At 37.6% G+C, this 23,597-nt stretch overlaps 1 protein-coding gene across 1 annotated transcript in view; it reads right to left on the bottom strand.

Annotated features, from left to right (window-relative positions):
• The window catches only part of EFCAB13 (EF-hand calcium binding domain 13), a 78,438-nt gene extending 61,390 nt beyond the window's left edge, over window positions 1-17,048 (bottom strand). Inside the window, 6 exon segments of the mRNA XM_006833722.1 lie at window positions 542-685; window positions 1,904-1,986; window positions 4,241-4,371; window positions 7,595-7,691; window positions 16,063-16,235; window positions 17,019-17,048. Coding sequence (XP_006833785.1) covers window positions 542-685; window positions 1,904-1,986; window positions 4,241-4,371; window positions 7,595-7,691; window positions 16,063-16,235; window positions 17,019-17,048 — 658 coding nt within the window.
• Window positions 17,049-23,597: the final 6,549 nt, after the last annotated feature.

The following is a 23,597-nucleotide window of genomic DNA, read 5'->3' as shown; positions in this document are numbered from 1 at the left end:
CTCTACAAGAAAAAGACAAATAACCCAATTAAAAAATGGGCACAGGACATGAACAGACACTTCACCAAGGAGGAGATCCGGGCAGTCAACAAACATATGAAGAAATGTTCATGATCACTAGCCATTAGAGAGATGCAAATCAAAACAACAATGAGATCATCTCACACCAGCAATAACAGCAAAGATTTAGTTTGTTTGGGGCACTTCCCAATTAAGTATATTATTGTCACGATCCTAGTTTTTATTTTGGGTGGTGGATCCAAGATACTTATTACATTATTAAACTAACATTAAATAAATAAAATTAAACCATGCACAGAACAATGATGAGAATGTGTCATAATCCAATCCAATAATTAGTCAATCCAGCTCTGTGTACCTGTAGCCCAATTTTTTAAAACATTCTTATTGCAAATATAGCCACTAAAATTATGTGCCTATATTATATTTTAATAGCATTTGCATATTTGTCATTTGACCAACCTACAACTTATAACCATGTTTGCAGACCCTTAGACAGACAATAAAAACAAGATCTTACCATCAACATCAATACTCTTTAGTGCCCGTCGCATTTCTGAATCACTTATGGAAATCTTCAAGGTGCATAGGATCATTGGCAGATCATTCACATAAATCTTGCCATGTTGAATTTTACTAAATAGTTTACAGGCTCTATGAAGTGCTATACACATATAACAAAACATGTAGTTAATTAATTCAAAGGACTGATTACTTTCCCCTGCCCCCACTCCAACCTTCCTCAGGAAAAAAATAAAATAACTAAAAGGAGATCATAATAACTAAAAACCAACTGCCATCAAAAGGGGGCTAAAACGTTCTTTTTTCAGATTCTCTGCTTCAAAATTGATTCTCTTGATGTTTGGGGGTTAAGTCTGAAGCCAGTAAACTCTCAGTCTGCTCCAGTTTCCTTAGGACCTGTCAGCAAAATCACACAGGGCTCACCTAGGCTAAGACTTGAACAGCTTTCCCCAGGAATATTAAATCAGTGCTCTGGTCCCCATAGCACTTAGTAAGCATCTCACTCAGAGTACTTGGTATTGTGCCTGCTTGCATGTCAACAGTCAGCATTTCTCACAAACTGTCAGTTCCTAGGGTACCAATTTTGTCACTCTTCTATTTCCAGTATGTCCATTCCAAATAGATTCTCAATAGATGACAGTTTTAAATATAGAGAAAGACTTAAAAAAAAAAAAAAAAAGGTGATAGTGACTTCAACAATAGGAGTTTTAGTAGAGTGATGGAGGGAGAGGCCAAACTTCAGTGAAATGGAATTAAATAAATGGAGTAATTATTGGAAACAACTCCTCCAAGAAGCTTCCCTGGGAAACACAAAGAATAAACTTGAAAAAACTAGTCCCTAAGGAAGCAGAATAAAATTTGATTCATATGACAAGTGATGGAATTAGTCTAATTAAAAGGGAACCTTTTCCATTAAGAAGTGGGAAGGATATTCAAGAAGATTCTACCCAACAGCCTACATATGGAGGAGAGGTCCACGATATGATAGAGGTTAGGATCAAAAAAAGAGTGAAGGGCAGTGCCAGATTTAATATTTATATTCCAATGAAATCAATGACTCCAGTGCTTATTAATTTACTCATAGTATATATGTGATACCCTGACTTCTGCCCTCCCCCTGGGCCCCACCAATAAAAAAAGTCTTTGGACTGGAATAAGCATATGTAAAATATGGTTTACTTATTTTACCAATATAACATAAGACAGTTATACATTAAAATATCATCTTATACTTCCTTACTGCCTGAAGCATTCAACATATCATGCAGTATAGCAGACACCGTAAGTTCAGGTACAGACAATGATCCCCGAAACAAGTCTTAATCAGGAAATCTACTCAAGAAATTCTAGAACTTATTACCATTTAACTCTTTTGAGAATAAGCGTCTGCAAGGTACTTCTTCATATAAAGTCTGGTAGAGGTTAAAATGTGTTTCCTTTTTCCTGTTAAAGAAGTAGCCACATTAAAAAGCAGCAAAGAAAATATTACAAGATCCTATTTAAAAGTATTAGCAAGTAAAGTTCTCAATAATCTGACATTCTCCCAGTCTCTTACTCCAGGAAGTCTTTCTTGAAAAAAGTCTAAAAACTTCTTAAATAATAATTCGTCTTACCAGCTTCTAACATGATTATTCTGATGAAAAAATGCTTTTGGAAACTAAATTACACTCTAACATTCCCATCTTGTTTCCTTTAGGTGGTATTTCTTCATGGATTTACCCTGATCAGTAAGTAGTGCCCATGACCCCACTCTACCCTTTGACTGTGATGCAATTTTTCCTACTTTCAATTCAATTATAAAGCAATGTATTTCAATAAGGCAAAGAAGTTACTGTCATCTGTAAACAACCAAAGAATTCCAGATTCTATCACCTCTCAATAAAAAGTCTCAACAAGATGATTCATCTGGTGACATAACATGTAAATAACTGAAACTATAGAATGTTGAGATCCATATTTGTGCCCTTTCCAAAGACAGGTGACCCAACAGAATGTGGAACTCATCGAACAATATCATTAATATCACATGCAAGTAAAATTTTGCTGAAGATATTCAAAAAAGTTACAGCAGTACAGTCACAGGGAGCTGCCAGAAATTCAAGCCAGATTCAGAAGAGAAGATGATATGAATGAGGATATCATTGCTGATGTCAGACAAATACTGGCTGAAAGCAGAGAATACTAAAAAGATGCTTACCTGTGCTTTATTGACTATGCAAAGGCTTTCAATAGTGTACATCATGACAAGCTATGGATAATATTGAGAAGAATGGATATTCCAGAACACTTGATTGTGCTCATGAGGAAACTATACATAGACCAAGAGGCAGTTGTTCAAACTGGAAAGGTGTGTGCCAGGATTGTATCAATCAGCATACTTATTCAGTCTCTATGCTGAGAAAATAATCCAGAACACTGGATTATATAAAGAAGAACATACTATCAGAATTAGGGGAAGGCTCATTAACAACCTATGATATGTAGATGACACAGCCTTATTTGCTGGAAAGGAAGAGAACTTGACGTACTTATTGTTGAAAATCAAAGACTACAGCTTTCAGTATGGACTGTACCTCAACATAAAGAAAACAAAAATCACAACCATGAGCCCAACAAATAATATAATGATAAATGGAGAAAAGATTGACGTTGTCAAAGACTCGTTTTACTTGGATCTACAATCAATGCTCATGGAAGCAGCCATCAAGAAATTAAATGACGTATTTCAGTGGACACATCTGCTACAAAAGACATCTTTAAAGTGTTAAAGAACAAAGATGTCAGGTTGAGAATTAGGTGCACCTAACCCAAGCCAAGTCCTGGTGTGGCGCTGTGGGCTAATGCATCAGACTGCAAAGTTGTGTGAACTGCAAGATCGGTGGTTCAAGCTCACCAGCTGCTCCTTGGAAGCCCTATAAAGGGTTGCTATGGGTCCGAATCAACTCGACGGCGCTTAACAACAACCCAAACCATGGTATTTTCAGTCATCTCATATGCGTGTGAACATTTGACAATGAATAAGGAAGAATGTAGAAGAACTGATGTCTTTGAATTATGATGCTGGTGAAGGATGTTGACAGTACCATGGATTTTTATGAAAACAAACAAGTTTGTCTTAGAAGAAGTTCAGTTAAAATGCTCCTTAGAAGCAAGGATGCTGAGACTTCCTCTCTCAGACATGTTGTCAGGAGGGACCAGTCCCTACAGAAGGACACCATGCTTGGTAAAGTGGAGGCTCAGTGAAAAAGAGGTAGACCCCCAACAAAATGGATTGGCACAGTAACCGCAACAATAGGCTAAAACACAAGAAGCTTGAGGAAAGTACAGGGTCAGGCAGTATCTCATTCTGTTGTGCATAGGGTTGCTCTGAGTTGGAACTGACTCTACAGCAGCTAAAGACAAATAGAATGTTATTATTGACACAAATCTTAGGAGACCATCTAAGTAAAATTATCTTGTTTTACAGATATGGAAACTACAGCTTAGAGATATAAAGAGAATTGTACACAAGCCTGTAGTTAATATGTAAAATCAATCAGGACTCAAATCAGTGCTCTTACCTCTACACTACCCTTCCTAAAAGGATAATCTCTTGGTTTACACAAACTATTTGGCATTCTTTACATGGAAGAGAAATTACTCTAGAAAGAAAAACCCCAAGTCTGAACCCAACAACAGCATATGATGGTTTAAATACCCAGTAATTGAAGGAGCTGTTCTTATGGGTGATGAAGTCTTGTAAATTCCGCACTGATTAGGCAGCTTGTGTGAAGAGCTTTCTTTCTTAGTTATCTTCTCCTTTGACAGCTTCACAGAGGAAGAGGTAATCTAGAGCCAAATGCATCAATGTATTTATTTAGTGCTTCAAATCACATTGGTAATCTAGAAACCTCTTATAGAACAATTATATCAGGCTCTAATTTATTCTTCTGATGTAAAATTGTGTTTTGAAATCAAGTTACATACTATATACGTCAAATTTTATATAAGCTATACAATGTTTTTCTTAAGTATGCAACGAATCGTTAATATTTAGTTGATAGTCATGAATTACCGCTACTCATCTGTCAGTTTTTCATACTACCATGGCTTGTGTGTTGCTATGATGTTGGAAGCTATGCCAATGATATTTTAAATACCAGCCCACTCACCCATAATAGACAGGTTTTGGCAGAGCTTCCAGACTAAGACAGACTAGGAAGAAGAGGTCTTCAGTATGGATTGCACTTATATGTAAAGAAAACAAAAATCCTCACGACTGGACCAATGAACAACATCATGAAAAACAGAGAAAAGACTGAAGTCAAAGACTTCATTTTGCTTAGATCCACAATCAATGTTCATGGAAGCATCAGTCAAGAACTCAAACAACATATTGCAATTGACAAATCTGCTGCAAAAGACCTCTTTAAAGTTTTAAAGAACAAAGATGTCACTTTGAGAACTAAGGTGAGCCTGCCCCAAGTCATGGTATTTTCAAAAGCCTCATATGTATGTGAAAGCTGAACAATGAATATGGAAGATGTAGAAGAATCAGTACCTTTGAATTATGGTGTTGATGAAGAATATTGAAAGTACCGTGGATTGCCAGAATAAACAAATTTGTCTTGGCAGAAGTATAACCAGAATGATCTTTAGAAGGGAGGATGACAAAACTTCATACTTTGGACATGTTGTCCAAAGGGCAAGTCCCTGGAGAATGACATCATGGTTGGATAAGTGGAGGGTCAGTGAAAAAGAAGAAAATCCCCAAAGTGCTGAACAGACACAGTGGCAAGAGAAGTGAGTTCAAACATAACAACAATTGTGAGTATGATACCGGACCAGACAGTGTTTCATTCAGCTGTGTAGAGAGTCTCTATGAGCTGGAACTAATTTCACGGCACCTAACAACAAAAACAACAGTCAAGAATCATGTTAGTACAGTTAGAACAAGATGAGTTAACCACCAGACTCCAGGGTACATGAGTTAACCACCATGACTACCTATGCAAATTAATGTGGAGAAATAGTACTGATATTTCAATGATATAGGTAAATTTTATTTAAACTGTCCTTGTGGTTGACCATTTCATTTAATATTGCATGTATAAACTAGGATACAAAATATACAAGCAGCTAGGCAGATAGAAAAATACCATTTGAAAAACTGAGAACTCTAGTTGCAGGTGTCTTCAGTTTTACAAGGAACCTAAAGCCTTGAGTTTTAAAAACCATACAGAATATCAAGACAGGACTCTAGGATCGCACAAGTGAAGAATTGATAATGAGACCCCATGTAGAGCAAACATCTTCAATAGGCAATGTTTCCAGCAAAAGTAGGCAAGGAAGAAAAGAAAAAATCCTCTAACAGTAGTATGAAGAATTACATCTGTCTGTGTCTATGTCTGTGTGTCTGTCTCAACTCCAGAGTGAAAAGAAGAAAGGAATAAAACACCCAAGAATATAAATTACCATAAGTGAGAATCAGAAAAATAGCAAATGGAAGATTTAGATTTACCAAGAACTTCAAATACTGGATTTATAGCTCTTGAAACAAACATGGCACATGAGCTAAGAACATGACATAAGACATATTTAAAGAAGAACCAAATAAAACCTCTAGATGTAAAAAATATATACTCTATGGAATTAAAATCTCAAAGAACAGACTGAACAGGAGATTAAATTCAGCTGAAAAAAGAATAAGTGAACTAGAGAACAGATGGGGAGAACTTAGAGTAAAATAGAGAAAAGTTGTGAAAAATATAAATCAATGCTAAAGAACATGTATATTCAAGTCTAATGCTCATCTGTCTAATAGAAGATCCAGAAGGACAGTAGGAAGAGATTGAAGGACAGGAAATACTCTAAAAAAATAACACATAAGAATTTTCCAAAATTTATGTGAAGCATACATTCTCAATTCAGGAAGAAAAAAAAAGTACAAAGACTGAGAAATAAAAATAACTATGTATCTGGATTCCTGGTGTGTGCTTATCCTGGTAGGATAAGCACTGGGCTGCTAATCACAGGGTCAGGGGTTCAAACCCACCAGCTGTTCCTCAGAAACACTAGACAGGATCATTATGAGTCAGAACCGACTCTACAGCACTTAGTAATGACAATGTATATCCATGTGTATCCAAGTGCATTTGATACAAACAGTAAAAGTAGTAGGAAGAATTATGGCCACCCAAGAAGATTTGTCCATGTCCTAATCCCCAGAAGCAATGAATGTAACCTTATATGGAAAAAGTTTAGTATACAGTATTGAGATTATCCTGGATTTAGGGTAGATTCTAAATCCAATAACAGATGTCTTTATAAGAAAAAAGTAAAAGGAGATTTGAGACATAAACATCTATGAAAAACCACGTGAAGACAAAAGCAGAAATTGCGGTTATGCTGCCACAAACCAAGGAAAACTGGGTGCTAACAGAAGATGGAAGGAACAAAGGATTCTTCCTTAGAACTTTTACGAGAGAGTGTGGCCCAGCCAACACCTTGATTTCAGACTTTTGGCCTCCAAAACTGTTAGATGATTAATTTCTGTTGTTTGAAATTACCACATTTATAGGAATTTATTATGGTAATCCTAGAAAACATAGTGAAATTGTAGAGTATCAAAGTCAAAGACCTTATATTAAACAATTAAAAAAAGAAGGCATTAACAATAAAACTATAAACATTTAATCTTTGATAATTCTGAAGTATCTTCATTGAGTTGAAAACTTTTGGAGATCATTGTTAAAACAGGAGAAATGTTCATGGAAAGCAAGTAGAATTATTGGTTTAATGGAGAAAAGAGGAAAGCAAAATCATATTCTTCTGAAAGGACCCCTGTGCTGTGTCAGAAGGGGAAGAAGATGAAATATTTAAGATTGTAACATGTTAATAATGGACTAAAATGTAATGTTTGCCAGATAAGAACAGCACTCAGAAGTGAATGAAATACTTCCAGCAACACTGAATTGTATACATGAAAAAATGTGAAATTGACAAATATTATTTTATCTATATTTTTACAATCAAATAAATAAATTTTAAAGAAATATTTCCAATTCTTTACCTCTGTTCTTTTACTATGCAGTTGTACTTGTACACTTTTCTTTCTCCTGATTTTGTCAGCATATTTTTCTTCACATAGGCATACTGATGTTTCTGACCTAAATTGCACAGAAAACCAGAATAACTCCTGAATTGATTTTTTTTTTCTTTTTTTTTCTTCTATTTAGATTTTAATGATGGAAAATTTCAAACATATACAAAAATTCCACGTGTGACCCGTGTGTACATGACCACCAACAAAATGAAACAAATCTACTGCTATGGAATCAATCCTGCCATGCACCCTCACCCAGCGTCAGCCATTATCAACTCCTGGGCGATTCATTTCATCTTTTTCTCTATTCCTGTTTCCATAAATTATTATTCTAAAGCAAATCTCAGTTTCATTTCATCTAATACTTTAATATGCATCTCTACAAAGTGTTATTTTCCATTAAAAAAACTACATAAAATACCATTGTTGCTGTTGTTGTTTTTAAGTGCTATCGAGTCAATTTCGACCCATAGCAACCCTGTACAGGATATCCAAGGAGTGGCTGGTGAGCTTGAACCGCCGACTTTGTGGTTCAAACAGACTTTGCAGTCCAGCGCATTAACCTGCAGTGCCACACCAGGACTACACAATACCATTATGACACCTAAATAATTAACAATGATTCATTTATATTATCAAATAGTCAATCATTTTTAAATTTCCAATTGTCTCATAAATGTCAAATTTTTGTTTTTTTTTAACACTTTATATCAGGATCCAATGAGGTGCCCACATTATGGCTGGCTAACATGTCTTTGTTTCAGTTTTATTTATCTCACACTTACAAAGGGTTAAAAGACTTGCACAAAGCAATGCCATGTGTACTGTTCACCAAAATTCCCTAAATGGTAGCATCATGCCAAATTTATCAATTTATCTCCATGTATATTATTTTTCTGAAACTTATTGTATAGTCTTTATACCTAAATTTTCTGTTTGTGTGATCCACAATATACAACTACAATAACAATAACAAACTCAAACCCATTGCTATCAAGTCAATTCCCACTCATGTTTGTTACTGATAGTTGCTCAGTTCCGACTCATAGGGACCCTGTGTACCACAGAATGAAACACGGGCTGATTCAGCACCATTCTCAAAATTGTTGTGTCCATTGCTGCAGCCACTGTGTCAATCCATCTCATTGAGGGTCTTCCTCTTTTTCACTGATGCTCTACTTTACCAAGTCTGATGTTCTTTTCCAGGGACTGGTCTCTCCTGATAGCAAGTCTAAAGTGAGTGAGTTGAAGTCTTGCCATCCTTGCTTCTAAGGCGCATTCTAGCTCTACTTCTGCCAAAATAGATGTGCTAGTTCTTCTGAAAGATCATGGTACTTTCAAAATTCGTTGCTAAAACCATAATTCAAAGGCATTAATTATTCTCCAGTCTGCCCTATTCATTGTCCAGCTTTCACACGCCTATGAGGTGATTGAAAATACCATAGCTTGGATCAGGTGCACTTTAGCCCTCAAAGTGACATATTGGCTCTTTAATACTTTAAGGAGATCTTTTGCAGCAGATTTGCCTAATGCAATATGTAATTTGATTCTTGACTGCTGCTTCCATGAGTATTGATTTTGATTCCAGTTAAAATGAAATCATTGGCAACTTTAATTTTTTCTCCATTTATCATGAAGTTGTTAATTGGTCCATTTGTGAGGATTTTTGTTTTCTTTACAATGAATTGTAATTCATACTGAAGGCTATATTCTTTTACCTTCATCAATTGCTAATGAGTCTTCCTCCAATCCTGATTCTACATTCTCCTGCATATAGTTCAGCTTCTCGGATTATTTGTTCAACATAGAGGTTGAATAAGTGTGGAGAAATGATGCAACCCTGACACACACCTCTCCTGATTTTGAACCATTCAGTATCCCCTTGTATTGCAACAATTGCCTCTTGGTCTATGTTAAGTGTTCTGAGATTCCATTCACAATATTATCCATAATTTTTTTATGATCCACACAGTTAAATGCTTTTGCATATTCCATAAGATACAAGTAAACATCTTTCTGGTATTCTCTGCTTTCAGCTAAGATCCATCTGATGTCAGCAAGGATATCCCTAGTTCCATGTCCTCTTCTGAATCTGGCTTGACTTCCTGGAAGCTCCCTGTTGACTTACTACAAGAAGCTGCTATAGCTTTTTCTGAATTATCTTCAGCAATTTTACTTGCATTAATATTGTTCCATGATTTCTGCATTCTGTTGGGTCACCTCTCTTTGGAATGGGTAAAATATGGATCTCTTCCAGTTGACTGGCCAGGTAGCTGTCTTGTAAATTTCTTGGCAGACTAGCAAGTGCTTCCAGTGCTGAATCACCCCAAAGAGAAATTTTGTACCTATTGAACAAAAACTCTTCATTCCATCAGATGGATACATTACATTTTGTTTGGTGTACACTCAGGTTGTTTCTTCCTTTTGGCTATTGTGAATAATGCTGTTAAGAACATTCAGGTACATGTATCTGTTTGAGTCTTTGTTTTCCATTCTTGTGTATACCAAGTAGGGAAACTGCTGCATCATATGCTAAGTTTGTGTATATCATTTTGAAAAGCCACAAAACTGCTTTCCACCCTGGTTGTACCATTTTATGTTTCCGCCATCAATATACAAGCTCCACATCCTCACCAACACGTTAATTTTCTTTTTCTTTTAGCCATCCTAGTGTATTTGTGAGGATGGAGCAGGGCCGGGCAGTGTTTTGTTCTGTTGTGCATAGAGTTGCTATGGGTCAGTACCAAGTCTCGAAGGCACTTAATAACAACAACAACAAGTGGGTGTGAGGAGTCCATGGGTGGGATAAATGATTAACACACTCAATTGATAATTGAAAGGTTGTAAGGATCCTCATCCATTACTGGTGGAAGCACAAAATGGTACAACTGCTGTGGAAAACAGTTCCTTAAAAAGTTGAACAATACAGTTACTTACAGCCCAACACTTTCACTTGTAGGCATATAGATCCAAGAGATTTGAAAGCAGTGATGCAAACAGATACATATACACCAATGTTTATTATAGCACTATTCACAATAGCCAAAGGTGCAAACAGCCCAAATGCACATCAATCAATGAAAGGATAAATGAAATGCAATATCTATGTATATGTACATATGGTGGTGGTTGTGTGCTGTGGAGTCAATTCCGACTCACAGTGAGCCTGCATACGATTTCCGAGGCTGTAAATCTTTACCAGAGCAGAAAGCCTCATCTTTCTCCTGCACAATGGGAGCTCTGGTAGTGTAGTGGTAACAAGTCAGGCTGCTAACCTCAAGGTCAGCAGTTCAAAACTACCAGCCATTCTGTAGGATAAAGATGAGGCTTTCTGCTCCAGTAAAGATTACAGCCTTGAAAACCCTATTCAGGGTCACTATGAGTCTAAACTGACTCCACGACACATCATCACCATATATATAACAAAATATTACTCTTACATAAAGAGAAATGAAGTCCTGAGATGTGGATCCACATATGGATTAACCTTGAAAACATTAGCTGAGTGAAATAAAACCACTCAATCATAAAAGGATAAACACTGTATGATTTAGTATAAAATATCAGAATCTGCAGATGTATAGAGAATAGGGTTTAATAGTAGCTACAGCACAACAGGGATAGAGAATCGTTGTTTAGGAAGCATTGAGTTACTGTTTATGGTGATGGAAATTTTGGTAATGGGTATAGATGATGGTTGCACAACATGATGATGTCACTGGTCTTACTGAATTGTACACATTAAAGGTGTTGAATTGGCAAATACTATCTATACAGGGTTGCTATGGGTTGGAAACAACTCGATGGCACTTAACAACAACATCTATATTTTTACAACAATAAAAATAGAAAGGGAAAAAAAAGAAATGGTCTATCAAAACTATAATCTGGCCACTAGAAACTGAACTGCTTTTGAATCATTATCCTGCTTTCTTATTGCTTTCTTCATCTCCCTCTTCTTATTAGACTGTCAGAAAGTCTCACAACACAAACATCATATTGACTAAACGATTGTTGTCATTAAGTGCCCTCGGGTCAGATCTGACTCATAGTGACCCTGTGTAGAGTTTCCAAGGTGGTGAGTATGAACTGCTGTTCTTTCAGTTAGCAGTCCAGTGCTTATTCTAAGCACCACACAATGGTGGGGGTGGTGTGCCGTGGAGTCAGTTCCGACTCATAGTGACCCTGTACAGTGTTTCTGAGGCTGTAAATCTTTATGGAAGCAAAATGCCTCATCTTTCTCCCGCGGAATAGCTGGTAATTTCGAACTACTGACCTTGAGTATCTGAGGTTCGCAGCCCAATTCATAACCACTACACTACCAGAGCTCCTTTTAATAAGATGAGTCAAATAGTCTTATTCATATTTACTTCCTAGAGAATAAGAGAAAACTCATATTCCTGGAAGTGGTATTAAAGCCAGCTAGGTTGAAGAATTCCTACCCAGACCTAAGGGTGCCTTGAGTTAAACCAAGAAATTTACACACAAAGAAAAAGAAGAGGTCCACATAAACAAGCCCATTCCTTGCACTAGAGGCCCCTTGACATTCCAAAGGGATTCTAGGTACAAAGGTCATAAAAAGAGCTAACTGAAAAGGGAAGACCCTGCCCAGTTTTCCTTGTTAATCTTCTTGAAGCTACAATTCCCTGAACCAGTTCCAGCCTGATTAGAAAGCATGCACCATAAGGACCACCCTGTCCTCTGACTAAGCCCAGAACATCCCAGAAATTGTTGTTGCTGCTGCTATTGTTAAGTGCCGTCTAATCAGTTCCAACTCATAGCAACCCTGTACAGGTTTTCCGAGGAGTAGCTGATGGGTTTGAACTGTTGACTTTGTGGTTCACAGTGCAATACTGATTCTACAGCACCACAAATATAGCCACTCAAACCCATTTTAGAAGCAAGGAGTCCGACAGCGACTTCCAGACCAAGTCTTAACCCTGCCCCTCTCGAATGACACACGCCTCGTTCCCCTGAAAGCTAAAAACACCCTGAATCCTTTGTTCAGGCTGAAGTGTTTTGAGAATCATCTCCCTTTCTCCTTTACTTGTTACAAGTAATAAAATTTTGTTGTGCTTAAAAGCACATGACTGACTCTAAGTTATTCTTAACTAGAGAATAGGCCACAAACCCATTTGCTAACAGTTGTTGTTAAGTGCCATCGAGTGGACTCCGACCCATAGAGACCCTGTATAGGGTTTCTGAAGAGCAGCTGGTGAACTTGAATCACCAACCTTGCATTTCAAGTGGCTTTGCAGTCTGGCACATTAACACACAGCACCACACCAGGACTTCTTAGTGTCATTGGGAGTAGGTAGATATTAAAGAAATTCTTCTAGTTACAGGTAATAATTAGAAATTCCAATACATAATTTAAACATTTAAGTTAAATTATTTAGAAGAAATGGAGAAAACACATGACAAATACACACAACTGATCTTATTACATCAAGGACTTCCAAATTCAAAGTAAACAAAATGTGACTCTGTAATTCTGTTACTTCACTGAAACATACAGAAAAAAACATTTACATTTTAGTTAACAATATCCTATACGATGGTATCTGTGTCCTGACACATTTTTATTATATACCAGAAGCTCAGTGTCTACCACCATTTTCAAGAACAACCCTAAAATTACTTTTATGTTCCTTGGATCCTGTGGGCTAGGAAAGATTTTGGAATAGACTAAATCCCAGACTAGTCTGCATAGTAGAATTACCTAGGGAACGTAAAAATACATTGATGCTCATGTCTCAATCCCAGAAACTAGCATTTGTGTTAGGGTGAGCCTAGGGGTTGGATTTTTTTTTTTTTAAGCCTAGGTGACTCTAACCTCAAGGTAGGCGGTTCAAACCCACCAGCTAGTCTCAGAAACCCTATACAGGGTCACTATGAGTCTGAACCAACTGAACGGCACAAAGCAAAAGCAACAAGGTGACTCTAACATACAGATGAATTTAGGAATCACTGTAATAAACTATGCAAACCAGCTTAGGCTAATTATGACCCAAAATTCAGATCAACTCAGCTACAAATCAGCATTTTGCAACGAATAACCTCAGTCTTGGACGCCTGGTGTGAGCTGTAGGATAAGCACTGGACTGCAAGCTCAAGGTTGGCAGTTCAAACTCATCAGCTGCTCCTCGGAAACCCTATACAAGGTCACTGAGAGTCAGAACAAACTTGTTGGCACTTAGCAACAACCCTAATCTTCCTTGACTGGGGGTTAAAAAAACCTTTAGCAAACATGCCTCCTTCCTTTTAGAGCAACTTTCTATGCAAGGGCTGCTAAGATATGACTAGACTGGATCTTTGGCAAGTTTAGCCCTAAGCAAATCTGAGAAACAAGGGAAATCTTATCATATAACCTAGTCCCCTTCCTTAGCAGGTACTTTGTCCTTTTGACACTCTATGTCTTTAAATCTGCTACCCTGAATTCCTACTCTGATGGCACCATTACCTTACTTTTAGCCCCTCTGAGTCCTGGTGTGACGCTGTGGGTTAATGCACCAGACTGCAAAGCTGTTTGAACTGCAAGGTTGGCAGTTCAATCGCACCAGCTGCTCTTCCGAAACCCTATACAGGGTTGCTATGGGTCGGAATCGACTCAACGGCACTTAACAACAACAACAATCAGTCTCCTCTGCAGCCCTCTACTAACAATTACTTTCAAGTATTTTTAATATGATTCACAGTATAAAGTACATTTATGAGATGCAGTTATATATGTAGATAACTGAAACAATTTCACAAAACAATAGCCTTATGAATGTGCAAAGTGATCTACTGTCTGAAATTCTATTCTAAGCTATTTCTTTTTTAAACAAACTACTAGTAGGAACCTACTAAGTTAATTTAATAACTTGCCAATAGGAACAACTTAGTGTCTATTTCTGCTTTATATCCTTTATCCTCCCCCATATCCCTCAATGAAATACAGTCTTCATACGTTGATATTGGAGTCCTTGTAGGATGCTGCAGTTTAGTGAACTGGACTGCAAAGTCATTTGAACTGCAAGGTTGGCAGTTCAAGCTCACCAACCACTCCTCAGAAACCCTATACAGGGTTGCTATGGGTCAAAACCAACACAATGGCCCTTAATAACAACAATTTTGGTATAATTATAGCTTCTACTCCATTATACAATTTTTCACCTCTTACCATTTTTTTTAAAAAAGTATAAATATGTTTTTTAAATTATATGCTTCCTCAGATTTGGGGGGGAAATAGGGATGGTGTGGTACAAATAAAGGATAAGTAAAAACATTGGAACACTGTACCTCCTCATGTATTAACTCACCTATTTTAAGCCAAGTTAACTAAAAATCAATGTGCAGGTAATTTCCAACTTCACCAACAGGTAATACCAGCATTTAGTAGGAGAAAAATGTTGTTTTGTTGTTAAATCCTTCGAGTAATCTCTGACTCATTGTCATGGTCACGATGTGCCCTGGAGTCAGTTCTGACTCATAGTGACCCTGTACAGGGTTTCCAAGGCTGTAAAACTTTACAGGAGTAGAAACCCTCATCTTTCTCCCACGGAACACCTGGTAGTTTCAAACTGCTGACCTTGAGGTTCGCAGCTCAGTTCATAGCCACTACACTACCAGAGCGCCTTAATCTTTGACTCATAGCTACCCTGATGCTGCAAAACTCTACAGGAGAAGAAAGATTCATTTTCACCTACAGAGTAGCTGGTGAGCTCCAACTGCCAACCTTGTAGTTATAAGTCCAGTGCTTATCCTACAGAGTCACAGCTAAATAAACCCTGAATGGTTTCCCAGAGGCTGTCCTCTTTTTCATGGGTGATTTTTTCCCAGTTCTTTTTAAAGTATTAACAATACAGATTGGGTATTTCTCCTAGGAGTATACGAAATGGTAGAGCTTCTTCTGTAACTAATACAAGTCACCCAGGCAGTGCAGCACACAACGAGGAACTGCCTAAGGACTCAAGTGACTCGATTTCATGGTGAGCACAAACTCAATAGAAAATGTTTCTCGCTACTTCCTTCCTAAATTCTCTTTAAGTCAAACTTAATAGACATGGATTCTTGCTCTCCTATAACTGGAAGCCTATAATCATGGACAGGCTACCACGTGACAGTGAGAAAACATGCAAGAATGACCATGTAGGAGTTAAAAATTATGCTCTTGAGAGAATGGTCACAAATACACATGATCTCATATATTTGCCATATTATGAGAACATATGAACAGTATTTTTGGTGCTCCTGAACATGTTGCTGTTGTTGTTAAGTACCATGGAGTAGGTTCCGACTCATAGCGACCCTGCACAGGGTTTCCGAGGCAGTTTCAAACTGTTCACCTTGCAGTTGGCAGCCGGACTCGTAACCACTATGCTACCAGAGCTCCTTCCTGAACATGTAAAAAAGTATAATTCAGTAAAACAAGCTCAGAGTTTTTAACTTACGTTTTTTTCTGTCCTGGGCTCAAACCCCTAATTTCAGGTGAAATTAATGGTGTAATTTTCTTCTCTGTTGTTTTAGTAAACTTGATGTATTTCTTGCTGTAAATATTTCTTGATGACAAGTCAGATGCAAAAGAATGAGAACTAGAATCCACTGAGTCAATATTTTCTTCTGTCTGGGAAACAATCAAGAACCACAATCAGTCAAGCTAAGCTCTCTTTGTATATGTATATATCAGATATGACATCCTGGATCAGACTAACAGTTCATTTTATCTTCATGCTGTCTCCTAGTAGTGATATCAAAAAGAACTTTGTTGAAAAGCATTGTATTCATGAATGAATATATATATATATACTAAAGACCAGCTCTGGTAGCATAGTGGTTACAAATTGGGCTGCAAACCACAAGGTCAGCAGTTCGAAACTACCAGCTGCTCCGCAGGAGAAAGATGAGGCATTCTACTCCCATAAAGATTAACAGCCTCGGAAACCCTGTGCTGGGTTGCTATGAGCCAGAACCGACTCAACGGCACATAACAACAACAAAGACCTCCAACTTTCTTTAGTACATTATCCAGCTAGAAACAGAGTAACTAACACCCATGAGTTGTGCAAAATGCAGTATATTATCTTTTTGTTGGACCTCCACATCACTAATTGCATTATCAACAACCTCAAGTGTAAGCTTAAATTCTTTGGTCTCTGGAAAATTCATCTCACCTCCTAGTCCAAGAAATACACTCATCATGTGCACAGTTCTCTTGGTATTACGTGGCTTGCTAAAATAATATACTTCAATATATGTCCACTAAATGAGGTAAAAAATGGCCTCAGTTTTTAGTAAGTCCCTTATGGCTTCATTACTCTATGAAATTGCTCACTGATTATGGATGTGACCTAATGTAAAATTCATAAGAAAAACAAAAGAATCTTTAGAAGCTGTTTTGAAGGAATACCTGACAGAACAATTTTAGTTTAGTTTCCATCTTTATGTAAAGTCTTCCCTTGAGGACTCAAAGACCTTGATGAACAAGTGTGACTGAACAGCAGCACGAAAGAATTTCCTACCAAGAAAAAGAAAAAATGATATGTCTGTTAAAAGACACTTAAATTAGTCATTTACCTACCTGAAGTTATCACTTCAATATAGCACTCACTTGTGACATATCTAAAAGATATTCACCAACACAGATATGTGGACAAAAGCTAGAAACAGTATTTGCTGTTGTGTTTGTGAAGTGCTGTTGAGTTGGTTCCGATTCATAACATCCCTGTACAGCATTTCCGAGGAGCGACTGGTGGGTTTGAACCATCAACCTTGCTGGTCAAACCTATCTTGAAGCCCAGTGTTTATCCTACAGCATCACGCCAGAAAAGGTTGTTGTTGTTGTTTTTAAGTGCCGTCGAGTTGGTTCTGAACCTCCAACTTTTCAAACTGACCTTGCAGTCCAGCACATTATCCTGCAGCGCTTTTGTTGTAGTTGCTGTTGTTACACCTATGCACAACAGAACGAAACACTGCCAGGTCCTGGGAAAACCTCACAATTGTTGCCACACTTGAGCCCCTTAATGCTGTCACTTGGCCAATCCATCTTGCTGGGGGTCTTCTTTTTCTCTGACCCTCCACCTTACCAAACATGATATCCTTCTTCAGCAACTGGTCCCTCCTGACAATATGTCTGAAGTATGAGAGATGAAGTTTGGCCATCCTGGCCTCCAAGGAGCACTCTGGCTGCACTTCTTCCAACACAGATCTGTTTGGCAGCCCATGGCACTTTCAGTGTTCTCCAACACCATAACTCAAAGGTTATGGTGTTGGAGGAAAATATTCTTCTACAGACTTCCTTATTCACTGTCCAGCTTTCACATGCATATGAGGTTATTGAAAACATGCTGTTAACAGGTCATAATTTGGAGTCCTGGTGTGGTGCTTTAAGGTAAACGCTGGACCACAAGATTGGTTTGAACCACAAGTTTGGAGACTGAAACCCACCAGTCACTTCTCGGAAACCCTATACAGGGTTGCTATGAGTCAGAACCAACTAGAAAGCACTTAACAACAACAAAGGTCATAATTCAAAGGACCTCACCAAGTTCTTCCACCTTACCTTTCATGGTATAGGAAGAAGCTAAGATACACAACCCCAAATGATATGGAAAGCAGAGAAATCCAAAAACATTTATTTTTTCTTAAAAAGCTTGGAAAATAGTACTAAAACAGTAGTAATAGCTAATGTTCCTGAATGGTAAAGAATGATGTTTGGTAAAATGGAGGGGCAGCAAAAAAGAGGAAGACCTTCAGCAAGATGACTTGACATTGTGGCAGCCAACAATGGGCTCAAACATAACAACAATTGTGAGGACAGCACCTAACAACAATAACTGTGTACTAGACATTATTACAAAATTGTATCATTTTAAAAACTATAATTATTCTCACTCTAGATAAGGAAAATAAAGAGTTGAAGAGATGAATTTGTCCAAGATAACACACAGAATTTTAATTCAGGTAGTCTAACTTCAGAGTTTACAGTTTATAAGCCGTCAACACTTTACTCGTACAATATTGTATCCCTTGTCGAATAACAATATAACTGCAAACAGAAGGATGTTTTAGCCATACAATAGTTTCATTTAACTAGCTAAAAATGTCTGCTTTGAGTATTAAACTCTTTTAGGAACTATCTATATGAGATCAAACTGTCAACAGTAACTTGAAAGATCAGAAAGGAACTTTAGAGAGCAGTGAGTTTATGTTAATGGAGGAGGAATAATTCAGAAAAGGAGGGTGAGAATGGTTGGACAATACAACGATTGTATTCAATGTCACTAAATTGGTCCATGTAGAAACTGTTGAACTGGTGTATGTTTTGTTCGTTATTCTAAATAACAACATAGACATTTTAAAATAATAGTCTACTACAATTAAATACAGTTTATTGTATTTTAAAAGATGTTTTATTGTTCTTAGGTGGCATCAAGTAGGTTCTGACTCACAACAGAACGAAACACTGCCCGGTCCTTTGCCATCCTCACAATTGTTTTTTTTGTTTTTAGCTCATTGTTTCTACCATGTGTCAATTCATCTCATTGAAGGCCTTCCACTTTTTCACTGACCCCTCACTTTTCCAAGCATGATGTCCTTCTCCAGGGACTGATCACTCCTGATATGTTAAAACTATGAGAGATGAAGTATCACAATCCACATTTCTAAGAAGCATTCTGACTGTACTTCTTGCAAGACAAATTTGTTTTTTCTCTGGCAGTCCATGGCACTTACAATATTCTTCACTAACACGATAATTCAAATGCATCGATTCTTCTAGTCTTCGTTATTTATTGTCCAACTTTCACACGCATAAGAGATGACTGAAAATGCTATAACTTGGGTCAGGGGCACCTTAGTCCTCAAACTGACATCTTGGTGAAACACCTTAAAGAGGTCTTTTGCAGCAGATTTGCCTGATGCAATATGTCCTTTGATTTCTTGATTGTTGTTTCCATGAACACTGATTGTGGATCCAAGCAAAATGAAGTCTTTGACAGCTTCATTTTTTTTTTTTTTCCATTTATCGTGCTATTTATTTGTCCAGTTGTGAAGATTTTTTTTTGCTTTACATTGAGGTACAATCTATACAGTATAGAAGGCTATAGTCTTTGATCTTCATCAGTATTTCAAGTCCTCTTCCAACTAGCAAAGCTGTGTCATCTGCATATCACAGTTTGCTAATGAGTCCTCCTCCAATTCTGATGCCACTTTCTTCTTATAAACTAGTTTCTCCGATGATCTGTTTAGCCTACAGATTGAGTAAGTATGGTGAAAGGATACAACCCTGACCCACATCTTTTCTAATTTTAAACCATTCTGTATTATTTATTATATTTAAAAAGACATTTTAGCCTACTTTTAATCCAAAGAATTTTTGCATTGTGCAAATGCGATAATCAACTATTTTAGAAATTGGCAAAAATTTGAGATTTAAAAATTTTATTTTATCTAAGCTACATTTTGGTAGCGTAGTGGTTACGAATCAGGCTGTGAACCGCAAGGTCAGCAGTTTGAAACTACCAGCTGCTCTACGGGAGAAAGATGAGGCTTTCTGCTCCTGTAAAGATTTACAGCCTCAGAAACCCTGTTCAGGGTTGCTATGGGTCGGAACTGACTCGACGGCACTTAACAACAACAAGCTACATTTTATGAGCTGATTATTACATTGCTTACTAGACACTGCTAGTTGCAATCATCAGCATCCCTTTCACCTTGTAAAGCTTAAGTATTAATATTCTAATGGAAGAATGACACTTTTTAAAAATTTGTATTTATTTCTGAAACATGTTGTTACAATTATTGTTCTTATATGTCCAATGCTCCCAGAATTCAAAGTATATTAAAGATACAATGAAACCACATTAATACCAATCACAGAAGACATTAGAAATCTGTACCGGTTTCCTCAGCAATTTACTCTATCTACTCTAACCAGTTTAGTCTTTACCTCTAAACTACTTGGCAATCGATGAACCATTTTTGCTATTCAAATAGCACAAACCATTTGCCTTGTTTTGTGTGTGTGTGTTTTTTAAATAATTCAGAGATTTGCATTGTATTTTTAAGTAGCTCTGGTAGTGAGTGGTTACAAGTTGGACTGCTAATCTCACAGTCAGCAGTTCAAAACTACCAGGTGTTCCACGGGAGAAAGATGAGGCTTTCTACTCCCATAAAGATTTACAGCCTCAGAAATCCTACGCAGGGTCACTATGAGTTGGAACCGACTCCACGGCAAACCAGCACTTCCATCACCAACATGTGAACTCTTGTCTCAACTACGGCCTAAAATTCTAAAGAACTGGGACTTATGATTCCTTGAAATATTCCTCACAGTACCTTGATGTTGTTGGGTGCCATCGAATTGGTTTCAATTCACAGTAACCTTATGCTCAACAGAAGGAAACCCCACTGGGTCCTGCACCAGCCTCACAATCATTGTTAAGCTTAACCCACTGCTGCTGCCACTGTGCCAATCTATCTCATTGTGGGGTCTTGGTCTTTTACACTGACCCTCCACTTTACCAAGCATGATGTCCTTCCCCAGGAATTGGTCCTTCCTGATAAAATGTTCCAAATATGAGAGACAAAGTCTCACCATCCTAGCTTCTAAGGAACATGCTGACCATACTTCTTCCAAAACAGATGTTTGCTCTTCTAGCAGGTCATGATATTTTTAATATTCTCCTCCAACACCATAATGCAAATACATCAATTCTTCTACAATCCTCCTTATTTACTGTCCAACTTTCACATGCATATGAAGATATTGAAAATACTATGGCTTGAATTAGGTGCACCTTACTCCTTAAACTGATATCTTTGTTCTTCAACACTTTAAAGAGGTCTTGTGCAGTATATCCACCTAATGCAACACATCATTTGATTTCTTTACTGCTGCTTCCTTAAGTGTTGATAGTGGATCCAAGAATAATGAAGTCTTTGACAACTTTTGGTCCAGTAGTGAGTTTTTTTTGTTTTTGTTTTTTAACATTGAGTTGCAACCCATACTGAAGGCTGTGGTCTTTGATGACCTTCACTTAGTATTTTAAGTCCTCTTCACTTTTAGCAAGCAAGGTTGTATCATATAATCCAGCTTCTCAAATTATTTACTCAGCATACAGATTTAATAAATATGGTGAAATAATACAACCCTGGCACACACCTTTTCTAATTTTAAACGATATAGTGTCCCCTTCTTCTTTGTCATACTATAGTGACTTCTGTGTTGCTGTGTGAAGCTATGCCACCAGTATTTTAAATTACAGCAGGATACAATCATAGTGAACAGGTTTCCAGACGAAAACAGACTAGGAAGAAGGAGAGGCGGACTACTTCTGAATGTTGAGCCACTGAAAACCTTGTGAACAGTAGTGGAACACTGTCAGCACCAAAACATGGAAGATCGAAACATGATAAATAGCACCAGAATATTGTCAAGCCACAACTTAAAATATTGAAGGATTCTATGGGGACAATATTAAATGATGCAGAAAGTATCAAAAGAAGATGGAAGGAATACACAGAGTCACTATACTAAAATGAAATGGTAAATATTCAACCATTTCAAGAGAAAGCATATGATCAAGAGCCAATGATACTAAGGATGGAGTCCAAGGTACCTTGAAGGTTTTGGCAAAGAATAAGGCTCCAGGAAGGATGGAATACAAATTGAAATCTTTCAACAAATTGATGCAGCACTGGAGGCACTCGCTCATCTATGCCAAGAAATTTAGAAGACAGCTACCTGGCCAATTAATTGGGAGAGAATCCATATTTGTGCCCATTCCAAAGAAAGGTGACCCAATGAAATGCAGAAATCATGGAACAATATCATTAGTATCACATGCAAGTACAATTTTGCTAAAGGTAATTCAACAATGACTACAGCAGTACATTGACAGGGAGCTGCCTGAGGTTCAAGCCGGATTCAGACAAAGACGTAGAACGAGGGATACCTCGTTGTCAGATGTCAGATGGATTTTGGCTGAAAGCAGAGAATACCAGAAAAATGTTTACCTGTGCTTTATTGACTATGCAGAGGCTTTTGACTGTGTGGCTCATAGTACCTAGTCAATGTTATATACATAGACAACCAAACCCATTTCCATCATGTCAATTCTGCCTCATAGTGGCCCTTCGTTGGATTTCCAAGGTTATAAATCTTTACAGAAGACACCCTGATTTTTTTCCTGTGGAGTGGCTGGTGGGTGCTTATCCATTATATACATATAAGGGGAAGAAATGAGGAAATAGATAAGGGAGAGAGAAAGGGAAGGAGGGAAGAAGAGAGAAATGGAGAAAGGGAAAGAAAAAAAAGGGAGAAAAAAGAAAAGAGGGATTCCCCCCTATTGTGCTACTCGCCAAGGGTTAAGTCAGCAAACTAATTAAGCAGAGTAATGACAAACCCCTTTGCAATGAGTTGAGTCCAACTCATAGTGATCCTATAAGCATGAATTAAATAAACCTTGAAAGGAAAACCTTCTTCGTAATCTACTAGCCTGATTAGCAAAACTTAGCCTGTCTAAATCGGCTAGGAGGGGTCCTGGTGTGGCTTTGTAGGATAAGCACTGCACAGCTAACCACAAAGTTGATAGTTCAAACTCACCAGTCACTCTTTGAAAATTCTACATGGGTCATTGTGAATCAGAATTGACTCAATAACACTAACAACACAATTGGCTGGTTGAATAAGAAAGATACCATACAACCATCTCAAAGCAAAGAGAAAAAAATAGCATATGAAGTCTCTTCCCATAACTCTGTCAAGAAAATTGCTTATGCGTTTAATCCTATGATACATTTGTGAACTTGCAGGAGCATATCAAAAGAAATAAAGGCAGCTGTAGTCCTCTTCTTCAATATCCACCCACTCATCCCTCCATCCATCAATTCATTCAGCACAAATGTATGCCATGCCTATCACATGCTACACTGTGTTGCGGACCGTGTAAGATTGGTCAGAGGTTCAAGGCCCTATAGGCCCGAG

This window comes from Chrysochloris asiatica, unplaced genomic scaffold (assembly GCF_000296735.1).
Source record: "Chrysochloris asiatica unplaced genomic scaffold, ChrAsi1.0 scaffold00007, whole genome shotgun sequence".
In the NCBI taxonomy this organism is placed as follows: domain Eukaryota; kingdom Metazoa; phylum Chordata; class Mammalia; order Afrosoricida; family Chrysochloridae; genus Chrysochloris; species Chrysochloris asiatica.
The sequence above is the reverse complement of the archived record's forward strand: the minus strand, read 5'-3'. Positions and strand labels throughout refer to the sequence as shown.